Below are 25,431 nucleotides of genomic sequence, written 5' to 3'. Positions count from 1 at the left end.
GGGCAGCAGGGTAGCATGGTGGTTAGCATAAATGCTTCACAGCTCCAGGGTCTCAGGTTCGATTCCCGGCTGGATCACTGTCTGTGTGGAGTCTGCACGTCCTCCCCTGTGTGCGTGGGTTTCCTCCGGGTGCTCCGGTTTCCTCCCACAGTCCAAAGATGTGCGGGTTAGGTGGATTGGCCATGCTAAATTGCCCGTAGTGTCCTAATAAAAGTAAGGTTAAGGGGGAGGTTGTTGGGTTACGGGTATAGGGTGGATACGTGGGTTTGAGTAGGGTGATCATGGCTCGGCACAACATTGAGGGCCGAAGGGCCTGTTCTGTGCTGTACTGTTCTATGTTCTATGGACAATTTTGCCATAAATAGCGCAGATTGACAGTGTTCGGACTCCCCAACTTGGGTCTGCGACACACTCTGGGACAAGTCAGGTAGACCAATAGTCACAGACACAGTCTGGAGACACCCCATGGAGTTTCTTTGGGACACAGGAGGGTCCCGCATCACTTTAAGCTCCTCCGCAATGTGTCACCGAGATAAATGGCCCACTACAGACACCATCACTCTTAGCGGATTTAAAGGACATATCCAGCAGGGCTATATTACGGCCCTCGTAGATATCCAAATCGGAAACGTTAATGCCAAGCACCTCGTTGTTTCAGTAGATTGCCATAATATACACCAATATACCATGGTGCAGACACACACTGATGGACACACACAGGGACCAATCAACATGTACAAACACTGCAGCCAATCACCAGTTAGAATACACACACTATAAAGACAGAGGGCTCCATGGTTCCCGTTCATTCTGGGTGCTGCCTCTGAGTGTAACAGGAACTTATTCAGCCCAGCAGAGACTCACAACACGTGCTGAGAGAATCACTGGTTCGGACAAGGCTTAGGTCTCTAGTTTAAGTTAGCATTATTTAGCCTCACAGCCATTGTGTGTTAGTTAGTTAGAAGTAGTTAATAAAATTGAGTTGAACCTTCATCTGTGTTGGAAGTGTCTGTTCATCTCTCAAGCCTACATGAGCTAACACAACATAGATTTTCCCCGAACAGCAGAACACATTTTAGGGATCAACTTCATGAGTTTACACAACCTTTCCTTTGACCCCCATGAATAAGAGTTTTTGGAAAATGACTAGAACAGCGAGAGCCCTGCCATGCTCACAGTAGGAGATACGAACACAGAATCTGCTCAGTAGGCGACTACTGGTTTGATCCGCAAGCCATTAGTACAGTTAGGACAATTAGGGATGTCCTAGCATCCTTCGCCCAGCACAAGCACGACTGTGGAAGAATTCCGGGAACAGTCGCCGTTACAGGTCCCGATCCCAAGCCCCAGAAAGAATACGGTTTCTCACAGCAAGCCGAAGGAGAAATTGCACAGGTAATTGAAAGTTAGCTAGACCAAGGTGTAATTCGGCCCGTAGCCTCAACAAACAATGCCCCAATTTGACCCGTAAGGAAACCAGACGGTACCTGGAGACTGACCATCGATTACAGAGAACTCAATAAAGTAACCCCATTAGCAGCCCCTACCATTGCCATGAGTCCCGAGGCAATGCTAAAGCAGGGACTACAGTCAAGGTATTTTATGCTACTGAACATTAGCAATGGCTTCTGGTCCATTCCATTAGAAAACAATTGCCAATATAAATTCAGCTTCACGTTCCAAGGACAGTAATATACGTGGACATGCCTTTCGCAAGGTTTCCACAACTCCTCCCACCTCCCCACCCCCATTTTCCACTGACAATTGGCAAATGGATTATCCAAATTTTCCCGACCCGAATGCCTCATTCAGTATGTGGACAACTTGCTCCTACAAACTGATACCAAGGAAGAGCACGTTTCGCTTCTTTCCGAACTGTTAGGTCTCCAACACCCAATTGGATGTAAAGTCAACCCGAAAAAGGCCCAAACCCTAAAAGAAGATAGAGAAAAAATGGATTGATTTGATTGTTAAATTGCCCTTGTCCCATAATGTCACTGCACTCTGGTCAATTTTAGGACTGGTTGGTTACTGTAGGAACCATATAGGCGGTTTCGCTACCAAGGAGGCAGCCCCACCTGTCAAGCTCCTAAAAAAGAGCGCCCCTTGGGAATGGCTTCCACAGCAGATGGATACGGATGACTTTGTTTGCACTGTGTGCTGAATTTGGTGAAGTTGAGTGCTACAGGGCTATAGGGCAGTGGGTGCGTGGGTTTCCTCCGGGTGCTCCGGTTTCCTCCCACAGTCCAAAGATGTACGGGTTAGGTGGATTGGCCATGCTAAATTGGCCTTAGTGTCCTAAAAAATAAGGTTAATGGGGGGGGGGGGGGGGGGATACTGGTATAGGGTGGACACGTTGGCTTGAGTAGGGTGATCATTGCTCGGCACAACATCGAGGGCCGAAGGGCCTGTTCTGTGCTGTACTGTTCTATGTCTATAGTGAGAGTTTGGTGACTGAGGGAGCAGAAGGGTTCATTTTTATCTAAAGTCTAGTCTTTCTTTATTTAGTTAATTAACTTAAAAGTTGCTGTTTGGTTTAGAAGAAGGTGAATTTTCAATCAGCTTTAAACAAAGGTTCTATTTGTAGCTACTTGCAGCTAGACCTTGTTAATTAGTTAATTGGATTAGGTCAGTTTTCAGAGGCTAGATTCACAGTATAAAAGGGATCCAGCTGCAGTGCAGACTATGTTTGCACTGAGTGCTGAATGTGGTGCATTTCAGTGCTGAATGTGGTGCATTTGAGTGCTATAGTGAGAGTTTGGTGGCTGAGGGAGTGCTGAATGTGGTGCATTTGAGTGCTATAGTGAGAGTTTGGTGACTGAGGGAGTGCTCAATTTTGGTGCATTTGAGTGCTATAGTGAGAGTTTGGTGACTGAGGGAGTGCTCAATTTTGGTGCATTTGAGTGCTATAGTGAGAGTTTGGTGACTGAGGGAGTGCTCAATTTTGGTGCATTTGAGTGCTATAGTGAGAGTTTGGTGACTGAGGGAGTGCTCAACTTGGGTGCATTTGAGTGCTATAGTGAGAGTTTGGTGACTGAGGGAGTGCTGAATTTGGTGCGTTTGAGTGCTATAGTGAGAGTTTGGTGACTGAGGGAGTGCTGAATTTGGTGCATTTGAGTGCTATAGTGAGAGTTTGGTGGCTGAGGGAGTGCTGAATTTGGTGCATTTGAGTGCTATAGTGAGAGTTTGGTGACTGAGGGAGTGCAGAATTTGGTGCATTTGAATGCTATAGTGAGAGTTTGGTGACTGAGGGAGTTAGGTGAGGAAGGAGCAAGGTGCTCCTTTCATTTCATTTCCGCAAAGAGTGAGAAGGGAGCCAGGAGTTTACACAGAGTGCAGCTGACTGGGAGCAGAGTCGGAGGGCGGAGGTCCAGTTGGTCCACAGGGCAGCTATATTCTGTAAAGTAAAAGAGGATGGAGGCTAGGGCAGTTGCATGCTCCTCCTGCAGGATGTGGGTGGTGAGGGCTACCATCGGTGTCCCCGCTGGCTATACCAGCGGGAAGTGCAACCAACTCCAGCTCCTCAGAGACCATGTTAGGGAACTGGAGCTGGAGATTCAATGGTTAGGGGAATAGATAGGAGATTCTGTGGTCATGAGCGAGACTCCCGGAAGGTATGGTGCCTCCCGGGTGCCAGGGCCAGGGATGTCTCGGATCGTGTCTTCAGGATCCTGAAGGGGGAGGGTGAGTAGCCAGAAGTCGTGGTGCATATTGGTACCAACGATGTAGGTAGGAAAAGGGGTGTGGAGGTAATAAACGAGTTTAGGGAGTTAGGCTGGAAGTTAAAGGCCAGGACAGACAGAGTTGTTATCTATGGTTTGTTGCAGGTACCACGTGATAGTGAGGCTAGGAATAGGGAGAGAGTGCAGTTGAACACGTGGCTGCAGGAATGGTGTAGGAGGGAGGGCTTCAGGTATTTGGATATTTGCAGCGCATTCTGGGGAAGGTGGGACATGTACAAGCATCTGAACCAGAGGGGCACCAATATCCTGGGAGGGAGATTTTCTAGTGCTCTTCGGGAGGGTTTAAACTAATTTGGCGGGGAAATGGAAACCGGATTTGTAGTCCAGCAACTAAGATAGCCAATATTCAGGACGCCAAAGCATGTAGTGAGGCAGTGGGGAAGGTAACACTGACAAAGCAGAGTATTTATAGGAACGGAGATGGGTTGAAGTGTGTATAACGCAAGAAGCATCAGGAATAAGGAGGGTGAACTTAAGGCATGGATCAGTACTTGGGACTACGATGTGGTGGCCATCACGGAAACTTGGATAGAAGAGGGGCAGAAATGGTTGTTGGAGGTCCCTGGTTATAGATGTTTCAATAAGATTAGGGAGGATGGTAAAATAGGTTGGGGGGGGGGGGGGGGGGGTGGCATTGTTAATTAGAGATAGTCTATGAGCTGCAGAAATGCAGTTCGAGGAGGATCTGCCCACTGAGGTAGTATGGGTTGAAGTCAGAAATAGGAAAGAAGCAGTCACCTTGTTGGAAGTTTTCTATAGGCCCCCCAATAGCAGCAGAGATGTGGAGGAACAGATTGGGAAACAGATTTTGGAAAGGTGCAGAAGTCACAGGGTAGTAGTCATGGGTGACTTCAACTTCCCAAACATTGAGTGGAAACTCTTTAGATCAAATAGTTTGGATGGGGTGGTGTTTGTGCAGTGTGTCCAGGAAGCTTTTCTAACACAGTATGTAGATTGTCCGACCAGAGGGGAGGCCATATTGGATTTGGTACTTGGTAATGAACCAGGGCAAGTGATAGATTTGTTAGTGGGGGAGCATTTTGGAGATAGTGACCACAATTCTGTGACTTTCATAATGGAGAGGGATAGGTGCGTGTAACAGGGCAAGGTTTACAATTGGGGGAAGGGTAAATACGATGCTGTCAGGCAAGAATTGAAGTGCATAAGTTGGGAACATAGGCTGTCACGGAAGGACACAAGTGAAATGTGGAACTTGTTCAAGGTACAGGTATTGCGTGTCCTTGATATGTATGTCCCTGTCAGGCAGGGAAGAGATGGTCGAGTGAGGGAACTATGGTTGACAAGAGAGGTTGAATGTCTTGTTAAGAGGAAGAAGGAGACTTGTGTAAGGCTGAGGAAACAGGGTTCAGACAGGGCGCTGGAGGGATACAAGATAGCCAGGAGGGAACTGAAGAAGGGGATTAGGAGAACTAAAAGAGGGCATGAAAAATCTTTGGCGGGTAGGATCAAGGAAAGCCCCAAGGCGTTTTACACATATGTGAGAAATATGAGAATGACTAGAGCGAGGGTAGGTACGATCAAGGACAGTAGCGGGAGATTATGTATTGAGTCTGAAGAGATAGGAGAGGTCTTGAACGAGTACTTTTCTTCAGTATTTACAAATGAGAGAGGCCATATTGTTGGAGAGGACAGTGTGAAACAGACTGGTAAGCTCGAGGAGATACTTGTTAGGAAGGAAGATGTGTTGGGCATTTTGAAAAAATTGAGGATAGACAAGTCCCCCAGGCCTGACGGAATATATCCAAGGATTCTATGGGAAGCAAGAGATGAAATTGCAGAGCCGTTGGCAATGATCTTTTCCTCCTCACTGTCAACAGGGGTGGTACCAGAGGATTGGAGAGTGGCGAATGTCGTGCCCCTGTTCAAGAAAGGGAATAGGGATAACCCTGGGAATTACAGGCCAGTTAGTCTTACTTCAGTGGCAGGCAAAGTAATGGAAAGGATACTGAGGGATAGGATTTCTGGGCATCTGGAAAGACACTGCTTAATTAGGGATAGTCAGCACGGATTTGTGAGGGGTAGGTCTTGCCTTACAAGTCTTATTGAATTCTTTGAGGAGGTGACCAAGCATGTGGATGAAGGTAAAGCAGTGGATGTAGTGTACACGGATTTTAGTAAGGCATTTGATAAGGTTCCCCATGGTAGGCTTATGCAGAAAGTAAGGAGACATGGGATAGTGGGAAATTTGGCCAGTTGTATAATGAACTGGCTAACCACTAGAAGTCAGAGGGTGGTGCTGGAGCCCAGTTACCAGTGGTGTATCGCAGGGATCAATTATGGTCCTCTGCTGTTTGTGATTTTCATTAATGACTTGGATGAGGGAGTTGAAGGGTGGGTCAGTAAATTTGCAGACGATACAAAGATTGGTGGAGTTGTGGATAGTGAGGAGGGCTGTTGTCGGCTGCTAAGAGACATAGATAGGATGCAGAGCTGGACTGAGAAGTGGCAGATGGAGTTTAACCCTGAAAAGTGTGAGGTTCTCCATTTTGGAAGGACAAATATGAATGCGGAATACAGGGTTCACGGTAGGGTTCTTGGCAATGTGGAGGAGCAGAGAGATCTTGAGGTCTATGTTCATAGATCTTTGAAAGTTGCCACACAAGTGGATAGAGCTGTGAAGAAGGCCTATGGTGTGCTAGCGTTCATTAGCAGAGGGATTGAATTTAAGAGCCGTGAGGTGATGATGCAGCTGTACAAAACCTTGGTCAGGCCACATTTGGAGTACTGTGTGCAGTTCTGGTCGCCTCATTTTAGGAAGGATGTGGAAGCTTTGGAAAAGGTGCAAAGGAGATTTACCGGGATGTTGCCTGGAATGGAGAGTAGGTCTTACGAGGAAAGGTTGAGGGTGCTAGGCCTTTTCTCATTAGAACGGAGAAGATTGAGGGGCGACTTGATAGAGGTTTATAAGATGATCAGGGGACTAGATAGAGTAGACAGTCAGAGATTTTTTTCCCCAGGTGGAACAAACCATTACAAGGGGACATAAATTTAAGGTGAATGGTGGAAGATATAAGGGGGGGGATGTCAGAGGTAGGTTCTTTACCCAGAGGGTAGTGGGGGCATGTAATGCACTGCCTGTGGAAGTAGTTGAGTCGGAAACATTAGGGATCTTCAAGCAGCTATTGGATAGGTACATGGTTTGAGGTGAGGGACGCCGTCAGTGTCCCTGCTGATTTAATCTGTGGGAAGTGCACCCAACTCCAGCTCCTCAAAAACCGTGTTAGGGACCTGGAGCTTGAGCTGGATGAACTTCGGATCATTCGGGAGGCAGAGGGGGTCATAGATAGGAGCTTCAGGGAAGTAGTTACACCAAAGACTGGAGATAGATGCGTAACTGTAAGAGGGACTGGGAAGAAGCAGTCAGTGCAGGGACCCCCTGCGGTCGTTCCCTGGAGTAACAAGTATACCGTTTTGGATACTTGTGGGGGGGACGACTTACCAGGGGTAAGCTATGGGGTACGGGCCTCTGGCACGGAGTCTGTCCCTGTTGCTCAGAAGGGAAGGGGCAAAGGAGTAGAACATTAGTAATTGGGGACTCAATAGTCAGGGGCACAGATAGGAGATTTTGTGGGAGCGAGAGAGACTCACGTTTGGTATGTTGCCTCCCAGGTGCAAGGGTAAGTGATGTCTCGGATCGTGTTTTCCGGGTCCTTAAGGGGGAGGGGGAGCAGCCCCAAGTCGTACTCCACATTGGCACTAACGACATAGGTAGGAAAGGGGACAAGGATGTCAGGCAGGCCTTTAGCGAGCTAGGATGGAAGCTCAGAGCGAGAACAAACAGAGTTGTTATCTCTGGGTTGTTGCCCGTGCCACGTGATAGTGAGATGAGGAATAGGGAGAGAGAGCAATTAAACACGTGGCTACAGGGATGGTGCAGGCGGGAGGGACTCAGATTTCTGGATAACTGGGGCTCTTTCTGGGGAAGGTGGGACCTCTATAGACAGGATGGTCTACATCTGAACCTGAGGGGCACCAATATCCTGGGGGGGGAGATTTGTTAGTGCTCTTTGGGGGGGTTTAAACTAATTCAGCAGGGGCATGGGAACCTGGATTGTAGTTTTGAGGTACGGGAGATTGAGAGTATAGAGGTCAGGAGCACAGATTTGACTTCGCAGGAGGGTGCCAGTGTTCAGGTAGGTGGTTTGAAGTGTGTCTACTTCAATGCCAGGAGTATACGAAATAAGGTAGGGGAACTGGCAGCATGGGTGGGTACCTGGGACTTCGACGTTGTGGCCATTTCAAAGACATGGATAGAGCAGGGACAGGAATGGTTGTTGCAGGTTCCGGGGTTTAGGTGTTTTAGTAAGCTCAGAGAAGGGGGCAAAAGAGGGGGAGGTGTGGCGCTGCTAGTCAAGGACAGTATTACGGTGGCGGAAAGGATGCTAGATGGGGACTCTTCTTCTGAGGTAGTATGGGCTGAGGTTAGAAACAGGAAAGGAGAGGTCACCCTGTTGGGAGTTTTCTATAGGCCACCTAATAGTTCTAGGGATGTAGAGGAAAGGATGGCGAAGATGATTCTGGAAAAGAGCGAAAGTAACAGGGTAGTTGTTATGGGAGACTTTAACTTTCCAAATATTGACTATATTGAAAAAGATATAGTTCGAGTACATTAGATGGGTCGTTCTTTGTACAATGTGTGCAGGAGGGTTTCCTGACACAATATGTTGACAGGCCAACAAGAGGCGAGGCCACATTGGATTTGGTTTTGGGTAATGAACCAGGCCAGGTGTTAGATCTGGAGGTAGGTGAGCACTTTGGAAACAGTGACCACAATTCGGTGACCTTTACGTTAGTGATGGAAAGGGATAAGTATACCCCGCAGGGCAAGAGTTATAGCTGGGGGAAGGGCAATTATGATGCCATTAGACATGACTTAGGATGTGTTGGTTGGAGAAGTAGGCTGCAAGGGTTGGGCACACTGGATATGTGGAGCTTGTTCAAGGAACAGCTATTGCATGTTCTTGATAAGTACGTACCAGTCAGGCAGGGAGGAAGGGGTCGAGCGAGGGGACCGTGGTTTACCAAAGAAGTGGAATCTCTTGTTAAGAGGAAGAAGGAGGCCTATGTGAAGATGAGGCATGAAGTTTCAGTTGGGGCGCTTGATAGTTACAAGGAAGCGAGGAAGGATCTAAAGAGAGAGCTGAGACGAGCAAGGAGGGGACATGAGAAGTCTTTGGCAGGTAGGATCAAGGAAAACCCAAAAGCTTTCTATAGGTATGTCAGGAATAAAAGAATGACTAGGGTAAGAGTAGGGCCAGTCAAGGACAGTGGTGGGAAGTTGTGTGTGGAGGCTGAGGAGATAAGCGAGATACTAAATGAATACTTTTCGTCAGTATTCACTCAAGAAAAAGATAATATTGTGGAGGAGAATGCTGAGACCCAGGCTATTAGAATAGATGGCATTGAGGTGCGTAGGGAAGAAGTGTTGGCAATTCTGGACAAGGTGAAAATAGATAAGTCCCCGGGGCCGGATGGGATTTATCCTAGGATTCTCTGGGAAGCCAGGGAAGAGATTGCTGAGCCTTTGGCTTTGATTTTTAGGTCATCATTGGCTACAGGAATAGTGCCAGAGGACTGGAGGATAGCAAATGTGGTCCCTTTGTTCAGGAAGGGGAGTAGAGATAACCCCGGTAACTATAGGCCGGTGAGCCTAACGTCTGTGGTGGGTAAGGTCTTGGAGAGGATTATAAAAGATACGATTTATAATCATCTAGATAGGAATAATATGATTAGGGATAGTCAGCACGGTTTTGTGAAGGGTAGGTCATGCCTCACAAACCTTATCGAGTTCTTTGAGCAGGTGACTGAACAGGTAGACGAGGGTAGAGCAGTTGATGTGGTGTATATGGATTTCAGTAAAGCGTTTGATAAGGTTCCCCACGGTCGGCTATTGCAGAAAATACGGAGGCTGGGGATTGAGGGTGATTTAGAGATGTGGATCAGAAATTGGCTAGTTGAAAGAAGACAGAGAGTGGTAGTTGATGGGAAATGTTCAGAGTGGAGTTCAGTTACGAGTGGCGTACCACAAGGATCTGTTCTGGGGCCGTTGCTGTTTGTCATTTTTATAAATGACCTAGAGGAGGGCGCAGAAGGATGGGTGAGTAAATTTGCAGACGACACTAAAGTCGGTGGAGTTGTAGACAGTGCGGAAGGATGTTGCAGGTTACAGAGGGACATAGATAAGCTGCAGAGCTGGGCTGAGAGGTGGCAAATGGAGTTTAATGTGGAGAAGTGTGAGGTGATTCACTTTGGAAAGAATAACAGGAATGCGGAATATTTGGCTAATGGTAAAATTCTTGGTAGTGTGGATGAGCAGAGGGATCTCGGTGTCCATGTACATAGATCCCTGAAAGTTGCCACCCAGGTTGATAGGGTTGTGAAGAAGGCCTATGGTGTGTTGGCCTTTATTGGTAGAGGGATTGAGTTCCGGAGCCATGAGGTCATGTTGCAGTTGTACAAAACTCTAGTACTGCCGCATTTGGAGTATTGCGTACAGTTCTGGTCGCCTCATTATAGGAAGGACGTGGAAGCTTTGGAACGGGTGCAGAGGAGATTTACCAGGATGTTGCCTGGTATGGAGGGAAAATCTTATGAGGAAAGGCTGATGGACTTGAGGTTGTTTTCGTTAGAGAGAAGAAGGTTAAGAGGTGACTTAATAGAGGCATACAAAATGATCAGAGGGTTAGAAAGGGTGGACAGCGAGAGCCTTCTCCCGCGGATGGGGGTGGCTAGCACGAGGGGACATAGCCTTAAATTGAGGGGTAATAGATTTAGGACAGAGGTCAGAGGTGGGTTTTTTACGCAAAGAGTGGTGAGGCCGTGGAATGCCCTACCTGCAACAGTAGTGAACTCGCCAACATTGAGGGCATTTAAAAGTTTATTGGATAAGCATATGGATGATAAGGGCATAGTGTAGGTTAGATGGCCTTTAGTTTTTTTTTCCATGTCGGTGCAACATCGAGGGCTGAAGGGCCTGTACTGCGCTGTATCGTTCTATGTTCGATGTTCTATGGATTACGGTAGAATAATGGAGTGTAGATTGTACAATGCTACAAGTGTAGCATTGTGGATAGCACAATTGCTTCACAGCTCCAGGGTCCCAGGTTCAATTCCAGCTTGGGTCACTGTCTGTGCGGAGTCTGCACATCCTCCCCGTGTGTGCGTGGGTTTCCTCCGGGTGCTCCGGTTTCCTTCCACAGTCCAAAGATGTGCAGGTTAGGTGGATTGTCCATGATAAATTGCCCTTCGTGTCCAAAATTTCCCATAGTGTTGGGTGGGGTTACTGGGTTATGGGGATAGGGTGGTGGCATTGACCTTTGGTAGGGTGCTCTTTCCAGGAGCCGGTGCACTGTAAATTTTATGTTAATCTATGATTAATCTAGGACAAAGGTTCGGCACAACATCGTGGGCCGAAGGGCCTGTTCTGTGCTGTCTTTTTCTATGTTCTATGTTCTATGCCATTGATGCATTAAAACGCGCCCTAGGTACAGCCCCCCCTTTACAGGTACCAGACCAACACTCCCCATACGCCATAGAAGTAGCGACCACCGACCAAACCCTATCGGCTGTTCTACTCCAAGAAAGGCATGATCGTTTAAGACCCATAGCCTATGCCTCATGAGTTTTGGGCCCAGTGGAGCAAGGATGTTCAGCCTGCGAAAGTCACTTGCTCGCAGTCTTTTGGGCTGTTCAGTACTTCGCATACATCACAGGCCTCAACCCTGTAACGATTTTAACCGAGCACACCCCAACGCAACTACTGTTAGATGGTAGGTTAAAGGATGGTTCAGTTAGCCAGATTAGAGCAGCGCGCTGGGCCCTACTCTTACAAGGAAGGGACATCACAGTAAAAAGGACAAAGACACACACATTTTCAGCAGATAATTTGCAGTATGCAGGAACCCCACATGAATGTGAAATCATCACAGCCAGGCACAATACAGGCATCAGACCACAGAGAACCCAGCCCACCGATAAATCTTAAAAAATTTACGTAGATGGCTCCTCCACCGTTCATAATGGAAATAGGATTACAGGATGTGGTATATATGTGGAAGACACGCAGGGGCGCGCTTTAGAGGAGATATCACTGAAATTAACAGGATGTGTAGATGCCGGCGTTGGACTGGGGTGAGCACAGTAAGAAGTCTTACAACACCAGGTTAACGTCCAACAGGATTGTTTCAAACACTAGCTTTCGGAGCGCTGCTCCTTCCTCACCTGAGGAAGGAGCAGTGCTCTGAAAGCTAGTGTTTGAAACAAACATTTTGGACTTTAACCTAGTGTTGTAAGACTTCTTACTGAAATTACCAGGACATTTAGGATCGCAGGCAGCCGAGTTAGCGGCTATCGCATACATAGTGCAGCACCCAGATTCTTTCCCAACCCCCGCAGATATATATTCGGACAGTTTATATATCTGCAACAGTTTGACGGAATTCCTGCCCCTGTGAGAATCTAGAGGATACATATCCGCTGACGTTAAACCCCTACCCTCGGTGGCATTACTGAAGCTCATTCTGGAAACAGCGAAAGACCGCAAATATGGCATAATAAAGGTTAGAAGCCATCATCGTTCGTCCCCACCCGGTAACGTAAAAGCAGACGCCCTAGCAGAGGCAGGATCATGACACGCAGTCCAGGTTTCACAGACAAATATCCAAGATTTAGCACAGGCCCAAAAGGCAGACGACATTCTTTCAAGGACACACTGACGGTACAGGACGGAATTGTATTAAAAATGGAATTTATGTGGTCCCCACCCAGGACAGGAACCAGATTATTTGTCAATTTCATGATGGACATGGACATCAGGGGATAGAAACCACAATTGCCCACTTAAGACCCTTGTGCTGGTGGCTCGTCACACATTATATTGAAAATTGTTTCATTTGTGCTCCAAATAACCCAGACAGATACTCCAGGAAAGGTCAGTTAAGATACATTCACCCTGTTAATGGCCCATGCACAAATTTACAGCTAGATTATATTGGTCCCCTCCCCACCTGCAGAAATGGTTTTGAATATGTGTTGGTGGTGATCGACACCTTCACAAAATGGGTGGAAACATTTCCCTCCAGGACAAACACGGCTAAGGCAACAGCCAAGATTTAAACACAGCAAATATTTACATGCTGGGGACTCACCGCAGTATTGAATCGGACCAAGGTTCCCATTCTACAGCAAGAGTGATGCAGAACGTTTTGACGATTTTTGGGATAAAACAAATATTCCATATTGCCTATTACCCACAATCCAGAGGCATTGTGGAACGTATGAACAGAACCCTAAAAGCGACTACCAAGAAAATGGTGCAACAACACAACACCACATGGGACACAGTTCTCCCATTTGCACTTATGTTAATTCAGAACATGGTATCAAGTTCCACAGGTTTCACCTCCCACACACTTAATATTTATTAGGACTTGATTTGGCCAGCCCCACAGTCACTGCCTTCACTCACGAAAAAGCAGTCCAACAGGTAATGGAAAATGTTAAGGCCGTTCCCCTTAGTAACAAGTATACCACTTTGGATACTGGTGGGGACGACGACTTACCAGGGGTAAGCCATGGGGTACAGGTCTGTCCCTGTTGCTCAGAAGGGAAGGGGGGAGAGGAGTAGAGCATTAGTCATTGGAGACTCCATAGTTAGGGGGATAGATAGGAGATCCTGTGGGAGCGAGTGAGACTCGCGGTTGGTGTGTTGCCCCCCAGGTGCCAGGGTCCGTGATGTCTCGGATCGTGTTTTCGAGATCCTTAAGGGGGTGGAGGAGCAGCCCCAAGTTGTGGTCCACATAGGCACCAATGACATGGGTAGGAAAAGGGATATGGATGTAAGGCAGGAATTCAGGGAGCTAGGGTGGAAACATAGAGCTAGAACAAACAGTTATTATCTCTGGGTTGTTACCAGTGCCACATGCTAGCGAGACGAGGAATAGGGAGAGAGAGCAGTTGAACATGTGGCTACAGGGATGGTGCAGGAGGGAGGGTTTCAGATACCTGGATAATTAGGGCTCATTCTAGGGTAGGTGGGACCTCTGCAAATGGGATGGTCTACACCTGGACCAGAGGGGTACCAATATCCTGAGGGGTAAATTTGCTAATGCTCTTCGAGACGGTATAAACTAATTCAGCAGGGGGTTGGGAACCTGAATTGTAGTTCCAGTATACAGGAGGTTGAGAGTAGTGAGGTCATGAGTCAGGTTTCAAGGTTGCAGGAGTGAACCGGCAGACAGGAAGGTTGTTTAAAGTGTGTCTACTTCAACGCCAGGAGCATCCAGAATAAGGTGGGTGAACGTGCAGCATGGGATGGTACCTGGGACTTTGATGTTGTGGCCATTTCGGAGACATGGCTAGAGTAGGGGCAGGAATGGTTGTTGCAGGTCCCAGAGTTTAGATGTTTCTGTAAGCTCAGGGAAGGTGGGGGGAGGGGGAGCGGTGGCATTGTTGGTGAAGGACAGTATTACGGTTGCAGAAAGGACGTTTGATGAGGACTCGTCTACTGAGGCAGTATGGGCTGAGTTTAGAAACAGGAAAGGAGAGGACACCCTGTTGGGAGTTTTCTATAGGCTTCCGAAAAGTTCCAGAGATGTAGAGGAAAGGATTGCAAAGATGATTCTGGATAGGATCGAAAGTAACAGGGTAGTTGTTATGGGGGACTTTAACTTTCCAAATATTGACTGGAAACGCCGGGTGCCTGAAAGTTAAGTACAGGTTGTTGTAGTGTTAGGTGCAATTTAGCTTATAGTGTTTTATGTTGCATGTGTGAGTTAACCATGTGTGTAAATAAACCATATTTGAACTTGAACTAACTGACTGGTTGTTGGGTCTTTGAACCTTGGTTGAACCTTGTGGTGGTATCATCTGATACCTGGCGACTCTGAAAAGTCAATATTAAGAAGGGTAACATTATTGACATCTCCGGCGCAAAATCGGCAACAGTTATTAGTGATGCCAGTGGGATAGTATTCCACTCATCAAAATCGGCAACAAGAGGAAAAAGATGGTGACCAGAAAGAAGGCATTGTCCTCTCAACAAGCAGTTTTACTCCAGTAATGAGGATGTTGGTTGCAGAATTCTTCAATTGTGCTGTATTGGACAGTGGCTGCACATCTGCTGTGTGTGGAATTGACTGGTTAAAATATTACCTGGACTCTTTGAATGCTGAAAATCGTAACAAGGTGAAGGAATTTGAAAGTTCCACAAGTTTCAGGTTTGGGGATAATAATACTCTGAAGTCGCTGAAAAGAGTGGTGATCCCTTGCAATATTGCCGGAGTGAATCATTTAATTAGCAAGGATGTTGTATCACATGAGATACCTCTGCTTCTGAGCATACCGTCGATGAAGTAAGCACACGTGAAACTGGATGTGGAACAGAATAAGGTAACAGCTTTTGGAAAGACGGTGGACTTACAATTTACACAGTCGGGACACTATTGTATTCCATTACTGACAAATAATATTTCAGGTGCAGTTGTTAAGGATGTGTTATTGGCAGCTGGAAATGGGTCTTTAGCTGATAAAAAGATTATTGTATTAAAACTGCATTGGCAATTTGCGCATCCGTCTCTTCGGAGGCTGAAAAATTTCATAAAGGATGCAGGGATAAGGGATGAAGACTATACAAAGCTGATAGAACAGGTTAGTGATCGCTGTGAAGTTTGTAGGAAGTACAGAAGGATACCAGCACGACCGATAGTAACCCTACCTTTGGCCAGGGATTTTAACGACAGTGTGGCCATGGACTTTTAGCATAGTATAGAACATACAGTGCAGAAGGAGGCCATTCGGCCAATCGAGTCTGCACCGACCCACCTAGGCTCTCACCCACCCCCCCCACCCCCCCCATCCCGATAACCCACTTAACCCTCCTAACCTTTTTTGGTCACTAAGGGCAATTTATCATGGCCAATCCACCTAATCTGCACATCTTTGGACTGTGGGAGGAAACCGGAGCACCCGGAGGAAACCCACGCAGACACGGGGAGAACGTGCAGACTCCGCACAGACAGTGACCCAGCAGGGAATCGAACCTGGGACCCTGGCGACCTTCAATCTCTGGGTTGAGGAAAGAATTCAGGGTTGGAAGTCAGGCTTCCGGTGCATTTAAATATATTGAACTGGAAATTGGACAGACTAAGTTAGGGGCAACTTTACTTCGACAATCTCATTTGGAGAGCATCAGCCCAATAGTCGGAGTCGGGTTTCACAAAAAGACGCAATAGTTTCAAAGATGGAAAAAGAGCAACTGCGTAGTTTAATTGGGCAACTGATTTGGTTAGGTAGACAGACTAGACCAGACGTTAGTTTTGATGTCTTAGAGTTGAGTACAAAAGCAAATGATTGCAAAGTGGAAGACATAATGAGGCCAAATAAAGCGTTGGTCAAACTAAAAATGCAGGAGTGTGTTTTGAGGTTCCCGGTTTTATGTGATCTTAGGTACTTGAAACTCTTATTTTTCTAGTGATACATCCTATGCAAATTTATGTGATGGAGTTTCAAGTGCAGGCGGTTTTATAATTTGCCTTATGGGGAACAATGGTAAATGTTGCCCTCTTGTGTGGGAAACAAAGAAAAAAGGAGATTGGTCAAAAGCACTTTGGCTCCTGAGACTTTAAGCCTTGTAGAGGCGGTGGATATGGCCTTTTATAAATCTCAGATCTTGACAGACATTTTGGGATTAGGGGATTTGGGTAACATACCCATTGAGTGTCACATTGACAATAAATCCCAGTGGGAAAATGTGCACTCTACAAAAAGTGCAAATGAGAAAAGGCTAAGGATAGACATAGCAAGTTTGAAGCAAATGTTGGACAGAGGGGAGATAGCAAAAATTAAATGCATCCACAGTAGCTATCAATTATCTGACTGTTTAATCAAAAGTGCACAGAAACTTTTGGTATTGTAAATGAAGGGCGCCTGTTTCTGTGACTGTTTGTTTTGGGGGGGTTTTCCTTCCTTCCAAAAACATTTTTTTTAAAGAGGGGGAAAATTGCATGTGTTTTTGAGTTTCTTGTAATTTTGTTTTCACCAAATTATTTTTTTATCCAAGGACAGGGAGACTGTGAAGGAATGGGTTAAGAAACATTCCCATTAGATGTCTCATTGATCCAATAATTGGCACTGATATGTAAAGAGGCTACAGGTGGGCTTGGAAGCATGTGATGTGATGATAGAGTTTGCTGCTGAGTGTGTTCAAAGAAAAATAAAGGTGTTTGGGAAAAGGAGCAGAACTCTTGACTCTTTACTCAACAGCAGCCTGAGGCTAACACCTTGGAGCCATGTCTCCATGATCATCACACTGAACCAAGGTCCAAGGAGGTGGAGTCTTTGAAAAGTGTAAATCACTGGAAGGGGAACTCCAACTGCACTTTCAGGGTGAATGCCAACATGTTACAGGAATCTTGTTATCTACAGATAGGGTATTGGAACACTACACCAATAACTTCCAGTTGTATATAGAGTATCAGTGAGTTCATAAGATATAGGAGCAGAATTCAGCCATTTGACCCATTGAGTCTGTTCCGCCTTTCGATAATGGCTGATCTCATCCTGGCCTTAACTCTATCGTCCTGCCCATTCTCCATAATCCTTCATCCCATTACCAATTAAAAATCTGTCAAACTCCTCCTTAAATTTACTCGCTATCCCAGCATCCACCGCAATCTGGGGTAGCAAATTCCATAGATTCACAAGCCTTTGGGGAAGTAGCTTCTCCTCAACTCCATTTAAAATTTGCTATCTCTTATCCTAAGACTATGACCTCTCGTTCTAGAATGTCACACACGAGAAATCATCCACTCCACGTTAAGTGGAGTTATATGGGTTCTTGTCCCAGTCATAATAGTGAGTCACTTGAAAGGGAGCTTGCAGGTGGTGATTTTCCATACATCTAGAACATAGAACAGTACAGCACAGAACAGGCCCTTCGGCCCTCGATGTTGTGCCGAGCAATGATCACCCTACTCAAACCCACGTATCCACCGTATACCCGTAACCCAACAACCCCCCCTTAACCTTACTTTTTAGGACACTACGGGCAATTTAGCATGGCCAATCCACCTAACCCGCACATTTTTGGACTGTGGGAGGAAACCGGAGCACCCGGAGGAAACCCACGCACACACGGGGAGGACGTGCAGACTCCGCACAGACAGTGACCCAGCCGGGAATCGAACCTGGGACCCTGGAGCTGCGAAGCATTTATGCTAACCACCATGCTACCGTGCTGCCCATCTGCTGCCCTTGTCACTCTAGGCAGCCCTGATCTTCATGGGTTTGGAAGGTACTGTTGAAGGAACCTCACTGAGTTGTTACAGTGCATCTTGCGTATGGTGTACAACATAGCCACTGTGTGCTGGAGGGAGAAAGTGAATTTTAAGGTAATGGACGGGGTGCTGATCAAGTGGACTGCTTTGTCCTGGATGGTGTTGAACTTATTGAGTATTGTTGGAATTGCACTCAGCCAGGTAAGGAGGAGTATCCCATCACACTCCCAACTTATGACTCATAGATGATGGAGAGAAGCCAAGGAGTGAGCCATTCACCACAAAACACCCAAAAGGGTGGTGGAGGCAGAGACCTTCATAGCATTAAAGAGGTTTTTAGATACACACTTGCGATGTCAAGGAATACAAGGCCAAGTGCTGGAAAATGGGATTGGAATATTTAGGTGGTTGATTTTGACTGGCACAGACGTGATGGGCTGAAGGGCCTTTTCCGTGCTGCAGACCCCTATGTGTCTATATAGCCTCTGACCTATTCAATGTGGCTTTCATGTGATTGGCCCAAATACATTTCCGATCGCTGGTAACCCCTATGACGTTGGGATTTATTGATGGCAATGCCATTGAATGCCATAGTTAAATTCCTCTTTTGGAAATGGTCACACTGATGTCACTCTGAATTGCGGTGAATGCTGAAAACCACACTAATCTGACAGAAAGATTCCTCAGACCGGGAAACATAACAGAAGTATTTCCTAGGAATCCAGTATTGAACTGCAATGTCTGGTCACACAAATAATAGAATTAAAGCCATTGGCTGGGATTCCCCGTCCTGCGCACATGTTTTCTGGTGCGGCACGCCTCAGCCGGCAGCGGCATCCACCGTTCCGCCAGCCAGCCAATGGGGTTTCCTATTGTGGGCACCTCCACATCATCGGGAAATCTGCAGGAATGACTGTACTGCGGGAGAAACGGAGGATCACACCGTCGGAGAATCCTGCCCCTTGTGCTTCGTGTGGTGACACTGCTGGTCACAGAGTGTCACCACACGTTGGGCTATCAACAATGGCAACCTGGACTTAAGGGAATCCACCAACCAACTTTAATGAAACAAGAAAAGCAATTCTCTTCCCCTGACCACTCAAGCTCATAGGTTTCAAATCACATGATTGAGGTATACAAAACTTTGAGGGGTAGAGATAGGGTAGGCAGGAGGACTTGTTTCCCTTGGCAGAGTTCAAAAACCAGGGGTCATAGATTCAAGGTAAGTGGCAGAATGTGTAGAGGGCCGAGAGGGAAAACATTTTTACATAGAGGGTAGTGGGTGTCTGGAATTCGCTGCCGGAGTTGTTGGTGGAGGCAGAGGCACTAAACTCTTTTAAAAGGTACCTGCATCTGTATATTAAATGTTCTATACTGCAGGTCTATGGGCCATGTGCAGGAAGACGGGATTAGAAAGGGCACCTGGGGGTCTTTGGATCAGCATTGACAAGATGGGCCAAATGGCCGCTTTCTATGCTGTATAATTTCTATGCTTCTGAGACAGAATTTAACCCCAACTCCAGATATCCAACATAGTGAAGGTTTAAGCCTATCCTGCTCTGATACTTTCTTCCAGTGACACACTGTTGTTTTCATATAAATTCTAAATATGGTAACTCATCGGGAAAGATTGAGAATAACATTTCTCTAAATTTGTGCCAATTGATTGCTTTTTCCCTCCTTAAACTATGGAAATTATTTTTGCATAAACTTCCACATTTGCAAATCCACAGTTGGAATTGGCTGTAACAGTAGGACTGACATTGGAGAGAATTGAAACAGATTCTTACGTCAGTTGATGTTGTCCTCCAACATCCTCAGGCCAGTCCACTATACAGATCACTCTGTTTTCTGCTTGCACAATGCGGGCGTAGAAGCACTGTGGGAATGCGAGAGTCAGGGCCAGCAGCCAGATAACGCCAATCACTAACTTAGTTGAGCTGGAGGACAACCTGGGCTTCAGTGGGTGGATGATAGCAATGTACCTGTGTAATGAGATACAACACATGTCACATAGAAAGTAATCAGGCAGCACATCTCAATCCTCCATATTATCCTCTTTCTCCATTTACAGTTATGTGGAACAGATAGAACAGTGCAACAATGTAAACGATAATGTTCTACACAAATCTCCTCCCACCTTACTTCATCCAAACTTACCCTTGCTCCCTTTCCTCCTCCATGCACTCCTTTAATCCAATAGAGTTCAATTTTAATGCCACCCTCCAATCCTCTGGCCAGCAGCCAGATAACACCAATCACTATATCACCCCATATCCAGGAAAGAAAGGAAGATCATGGTGCACCCTTCCACTATCTCAACATCCACTTCCGTTAGCGACTTGGGATGCAAGATATTTGGACAAGGGACGTATAAGTATAGTCAGCTTTTCCAGTACATCCTGCCTCCCAATTGTCCCCCAAAGCAAAACTGTATCATTTATATGTTTGCACAGTGTTTATAAGAACATAAGAACTAGGAGCAGAAGTAGGCCACCTGGCCCTTCGAGCCTGTTCCGCCATTCAATGAGATCATGGCTGATCTTTTGTTCCTGCAGGAAACACACTCCAAGTGGGTTAACGTAATGACAAGTTGGTAAGTTTACATCAATTTATCATTAAAGTTGGACAGAATGAGATAAATTATGGAATCTTTCTGTTTAAAGGGGAAGTATCTTCATTCTTGTCCTGATAGAGGTCTACAAGATTATGAGGGGAATGGATAGAGTGGATGTGTCGGCACTCTTTCCCAATGTGGAGGGGTAAGTCACCAGGGGGCATAGATTGGTGTATTAGTTGCCTGTTCATTAATGTTCAATCAAGATTGATGTTATATTATTTGTTGTAATAGAAGTCTTAAAAAGTCTAATTGTATTTCTGCTGCCGATTTGGTAAATTCATCTCTTCTAAAAAGTAACAGGTTCTATGGTGATCCCAACAAAATACAAATGCTCTATTTCCAATGCAAATATAAGAGATGCAATACTGGCCCTTTCACCTCCTCCCTTATCATCATTCAAGCACCAAACACCCCTGGCAGCTACATGAACTTCTACCAACTCGGTACACATGTATTCAGTGCTCACAACGCACTCTATTGTACATGAGGAAAACCAAACACAGATTTCAAATATTAATCGAAAACATTTATCAACCAAATAAAAGAAAATTTAAGCACACATGATTACATTTGCCCACTTAATATTCAGATATTCCTTCCAAAAAATTTTTGGTTAGACACACAAGTAAATACCCCTTTAGGCAACAATCCACATAGATGTATAATCTCTTTCTAAAATTCTGCTAATATTATGACAAACACTCAATATTGGTGTCAGCAAGAAATATCCCAGAGGTTCTTTCTCTCTCCCACTCCGCTTTCAAACCGAATGGTGATTTGTGAAATATAAACACGTTTCTGGGTTGGCTGAAGTCTGCTTCGCTTTGCTTCCTTTCACAGCTCATTTCCAGTACAGAGCACAGTCATGAGACTTGACATTACCACACAGCTCCCAACCTCACTCTAAATATGTCTTTTTCCCCTTTCATCTTTACCAGTGTCCTGAATCTTGTTTGAGACTGAGCATTTCACAGAAAATAAAAGCTTCCATATTCTCCTTTCAGCCAGTTCTTCATGGTAAACTAAACGTAAGTAATTTTGCCTTACCAATTTAAGAAATTTTCGCAGTTGCCAACCACTTTTTTATTTCAGAATTAGCAATGCAAACAATAAGCATTCTTTATCTAGTAATCCCATGTTTTACACACATCTCAGACATCCAACTCAGCCTAAATCACTTCAAATGCCAGCCTAGGTAATGAAAAATGAAAATGAAAATTGCTTATTGTCACGAGTAGACTTCAATGAAGTTACTGTGAAAAGCCCCTAGTCGCCACATTCCGGCGCCTGTTCGAGGAGGCTGTTACGGGATAGGGAGTATAGGTAAAGCCAGTGGTATCGAGTAGGGACAAGCAGGGATACAGAGTATAGGTACAGCCAGGGAATACCGTGTGTAGGTATAGCCAGGGAATATTGTGCATAGGTACAGCCAGGGGATACAGAGTACAAGTAGAGCCAAGGCTATAGACTATAGGCACAGCCGGTGATATAGAGTATACATACAGTCAGGGGATATATTGTATTGGTACAGCAAGGGGATAGTAAGTATAGGTACATCCAGGGGATACAGAGCATAGGTTCAGCCAGGGAATGTAGATTATAGGTAGACCTGGGGAATATACAGTATAGGTGAAGCCAGGGGATATAGAATATAGGTACAGCGGACTTCCGGTTGCGGCTATGCGGAGCTAAGCTGCACGTTCGGCAGCTCCCGCTTTAAGAGGACTTATGGGCTCTTTTAAGGGCCCCAAACGGCGCTGATTCGACGATTCCCGGTGGATAAAGGGGTCTGGAGCAAAACCCCCCGGGATTTATGGTGCGGACCCGGAGTGGGGCGAGGAGTAAAACGGCAGCAGCTCCCCTGGAAAAGCGGGGGAAGGTGGACAAAATGGCGGCCGGTGGAGCCCCTGAGGAATGGAGGCAGTGGGCGGAGGAGCAGCAGGCGGCCCTTCTGCGCTATTTTACGGAGCTGAAAGGAGAGTTGCTGGAATCCCTGAAGGTAACGACAAGTAAGCTGCTGGAGACCCAGACAACTCAGGGTGCAGCGATACTTGAGTTGCAGCAGCAGGCCTCTGAGCGCGAGGAGGAGGTTTCGGCCCTCGTGGGGAAGGTGGAGATGCACGAGGCGCTCCACAAAAAGTGGCAAGATCGTTTCGAGGAGATGGAGTTTCGATCAAGGAGGAAGAACTTGCGGATCCTGGGCCTCGCGGAGGGGCTGGAGGGGTCGGACCTGCCGGCCTATGTGGATGTGATGCTGAACTCGCTGGTGGGGGCAGGATCCTTCTATCTGCCCCTGGAGCTGGAGGGGGCCCATAGAGTGCTGGCCAGGCGGCCTAAGGTGAATGAACCCCCGCGGGCGGTGCTGGTGCGGTTCCATCGGTTCAGTGACCGGGAGTGTGTGCTGCGATGGGCCAAGAAGGTGAGGAGTAGCAAGTGGGAGAATTCGGTAGTGCGCATCTACCAGGACTGGAGTGCGGAGGTGGCTAAGTGGAGAGCCGGGTTTAACCGGACGAAGACGGTGCTCCACGGCAAGCAGGTGAAGTTCGGCATGCTGCCGCCTGCGCGCCTGTGGATCACCTACAAGAACCGATATTACTATTTTGAGTCCCCGGAAGAGGCGTGGGCCTTTGTGCAGGCTGAAAAGTTGGACTCGAACTAGGGATTGGGGGCTGTGGGAGTTTTTTTTTGTATCACTGTGTATGTTGTTGCTGGTTATTCTGTTTGGTTTTTTTTTTCTCTCGCTTTCAGATGATGTTGGTTATGGTTTTGTGTCTTAAGGGGGGTATCGGGGTTTGTGGTTGTTCTGTTTGTGTTTGTACGGGGTTGGTGGATGGGTTGGGACTGCTATTTGGGAGTTGCGTTGGGTGGGTGGGGTGGGGCAGTGTGAAAGCGCGAGCTTTCCTCTGGTTTCCCGCGCTGCGGGACGAGGGGGGTGGAGCTGGTGGCAAGGGGCGTGGATATCAGATCCGGGGGGAGGGGTGACCCCATTTCGGGAGGGGTCGGAGTTAGGGCGGGAGCTGCCAGGGTCAGCAGAAGTCAGTTGGCTCACGGGAGTACTTTGGAGGGAGCGTCGCGGCTAGGAGGGGTCCTAGCCTGGGGGGGGGGGGGGGGGGGGGGGGGGGGGGGGGGGGGATACCGGGTTGCTGCTGGATTGGCCAGGGAGGAGCTGTGGTGGAACGCGGGGTCGGGGTGAAGTTCTATCGCCGTGGAGTTAAGCCGAATGGGTGCTGGCCAGGGGCGAGCAGTCGATGGGCCATGGCTAGTCGACGGGGGAGGGGGGCGGGGTGCCCCCTGATCCGGCTGATCACGTGGAACGTGAGGGGGTTGGATGGGCCGGTTAAGCAGGCCCGGGTGTTTTCCCATCTGAAGGGGCTGAAGGCGGACGTGGCCATGCTCCAGGAGACTCACCTGAAGGTGGCGGACCAGGTCCGTCTGAGGAAGGGGTGGGGGAGGCAGGTTTTCCATTAGGGCTCGACGCGAAGAACCGGGGGGTGGCGATCCTGGTGGGGAAGAGGGTGGCGTTTGAGGCGTCTGAGGTGGTGGCTGATAGTGGCAGCAGATATGTGATGGTGAGCGGTAAGCTGCAGGGGGAGAGGGTGGTGTTGGTAAATGTGTACGCCCCAAATTGGGATGATGCTGGTTTCATGAGGCGTATGTTGGGCCGCATTCCTGACCTGGAGGTGGGGTAACTGATCATGGGGGGGGACTTCAATACGATGCTGGATCCCCTACTGGATCGTTCTAGTTCAAGGACAGGCAGGAGGCCGGCGGCGGCCACGGTGTTGAGGGGGTTTATGGATCAGATGGGAGGAATGGATCCCTGGAGGTTTGGGAGGCCGAGGTCTCGGGAGTACTCTTTTTTCTCCCATGTGCACAGGGTTTATTCCCGTATTGATTTCTTTGTCCTGGGTAGGGGACTGGTCCCGAGGGTGGAGGAGGCCGAATATTCGGCTATAGCGATTTCGGACCATGCTCCGCATTGGGTGGATCTGGAGATGGTCCAAAGATGTGCGGGTTAGGTGGATTGGCCATGCTAAATTGCCCGTAGTGTCCTAATAAAGTAAGGTTAAGGGGGGGGGGGGGGTTATTGGGTTACGGGTATAGGGTGGATACGTGGGTTTGAGTAGGGTGATCATGGCTCGGCACAACATCGAGGGCCGAAGGGCCTGTTCTGTGCTGTACTGTTCTATGTTCTATGGGGGAGGTGCGGGACCAGCGCCCGCTCTGGCGTCTGGACGTGGGGTTGTTGGCTGATGAGGAGGTGTGCAGGAGGGTCCGGGGATGTATCGATTGGTACCTCGAGGTCAATGATACTGGGGAGGTCCAGGTGGGGATGGTGTGGGAGGCTCTGAAGGCAGTGATGAGGGGGGTGCTGATCTCCATCCGAGCCCATAGGGAGAGGGGGGAGAGGAGGGAGAGGGAGAGACTGGTGGAGGAGCTGTTGAGTGTGGATAGGAGGTACGCGGAGGCCCCGGAGGAGGGATTACTGGGGGAGCTGCGTAGCCTGCAGGCCAAGTTTGATTTATTGACCACCAGAAAGGCGGAGACACAGTGGAGGAAGGCACAGGGAGCGGTCTACGAGTATGGAGAGAAGGCGAGCAGGATGCTGGCGCATCAGCTTCGCAAGCGGGACGTGGCTAGAGAGATTGGTGGAGTGAAGGATAGGGGTGGGAATGTGGTGCGGCAGGGGGCAGAGGTCAATGGGGTCTTTAGGGACTTCTACAGGGAACTGTACCAGTCGGATCCGCCGGTGGTGGGAGGAGGAATGGAGAGC

General features: G+C 47.6%; 1 protein-coding gene across 1 annotated transcript in view; it reads right to left on the bottom strand.

Annotated features, from left to right (window-relative positions):
• Positions 1-25,431, bottom strand: part of tacr2 (tachykinin receptor 2) — a 214,556-nt gene that overhangs the window by 168,030 nt on the left and 21,095 nt on the right. Inside the window, exon 2 of the mRNA XM_038773776.1 lies at positions 19,828-20,022. Within this exon, the coding sequence (XP_038629704.1) occupies positions 19,828-20,022 (195 nt within the window). The remainder of the gene's footprint in view (positions 1-19,827; positions 20,023-25,431) is intronic.

Source organism: Scyliorhinus canicula, chromosome 16, assembly GCF_902713615.1.
Source record: "Scyliorhinus canicula chromosome 16, sScyCan1.1, whole genome shotgun sequence".
NCBI classification, from domain to species: domain Eukaryota; kingdom Metazoa; phylum Chordata; class Chondrichthyes; order Carcharhiniformes; family Scyliorhinidae; genus Scyliorhinus; species Scyliorhinus canicula.
The sequence above is the reverse complement of the archived record's forward strand: the minus strand, read 5'-3'. Positions and strand labels throughout refer to the sequence as shown.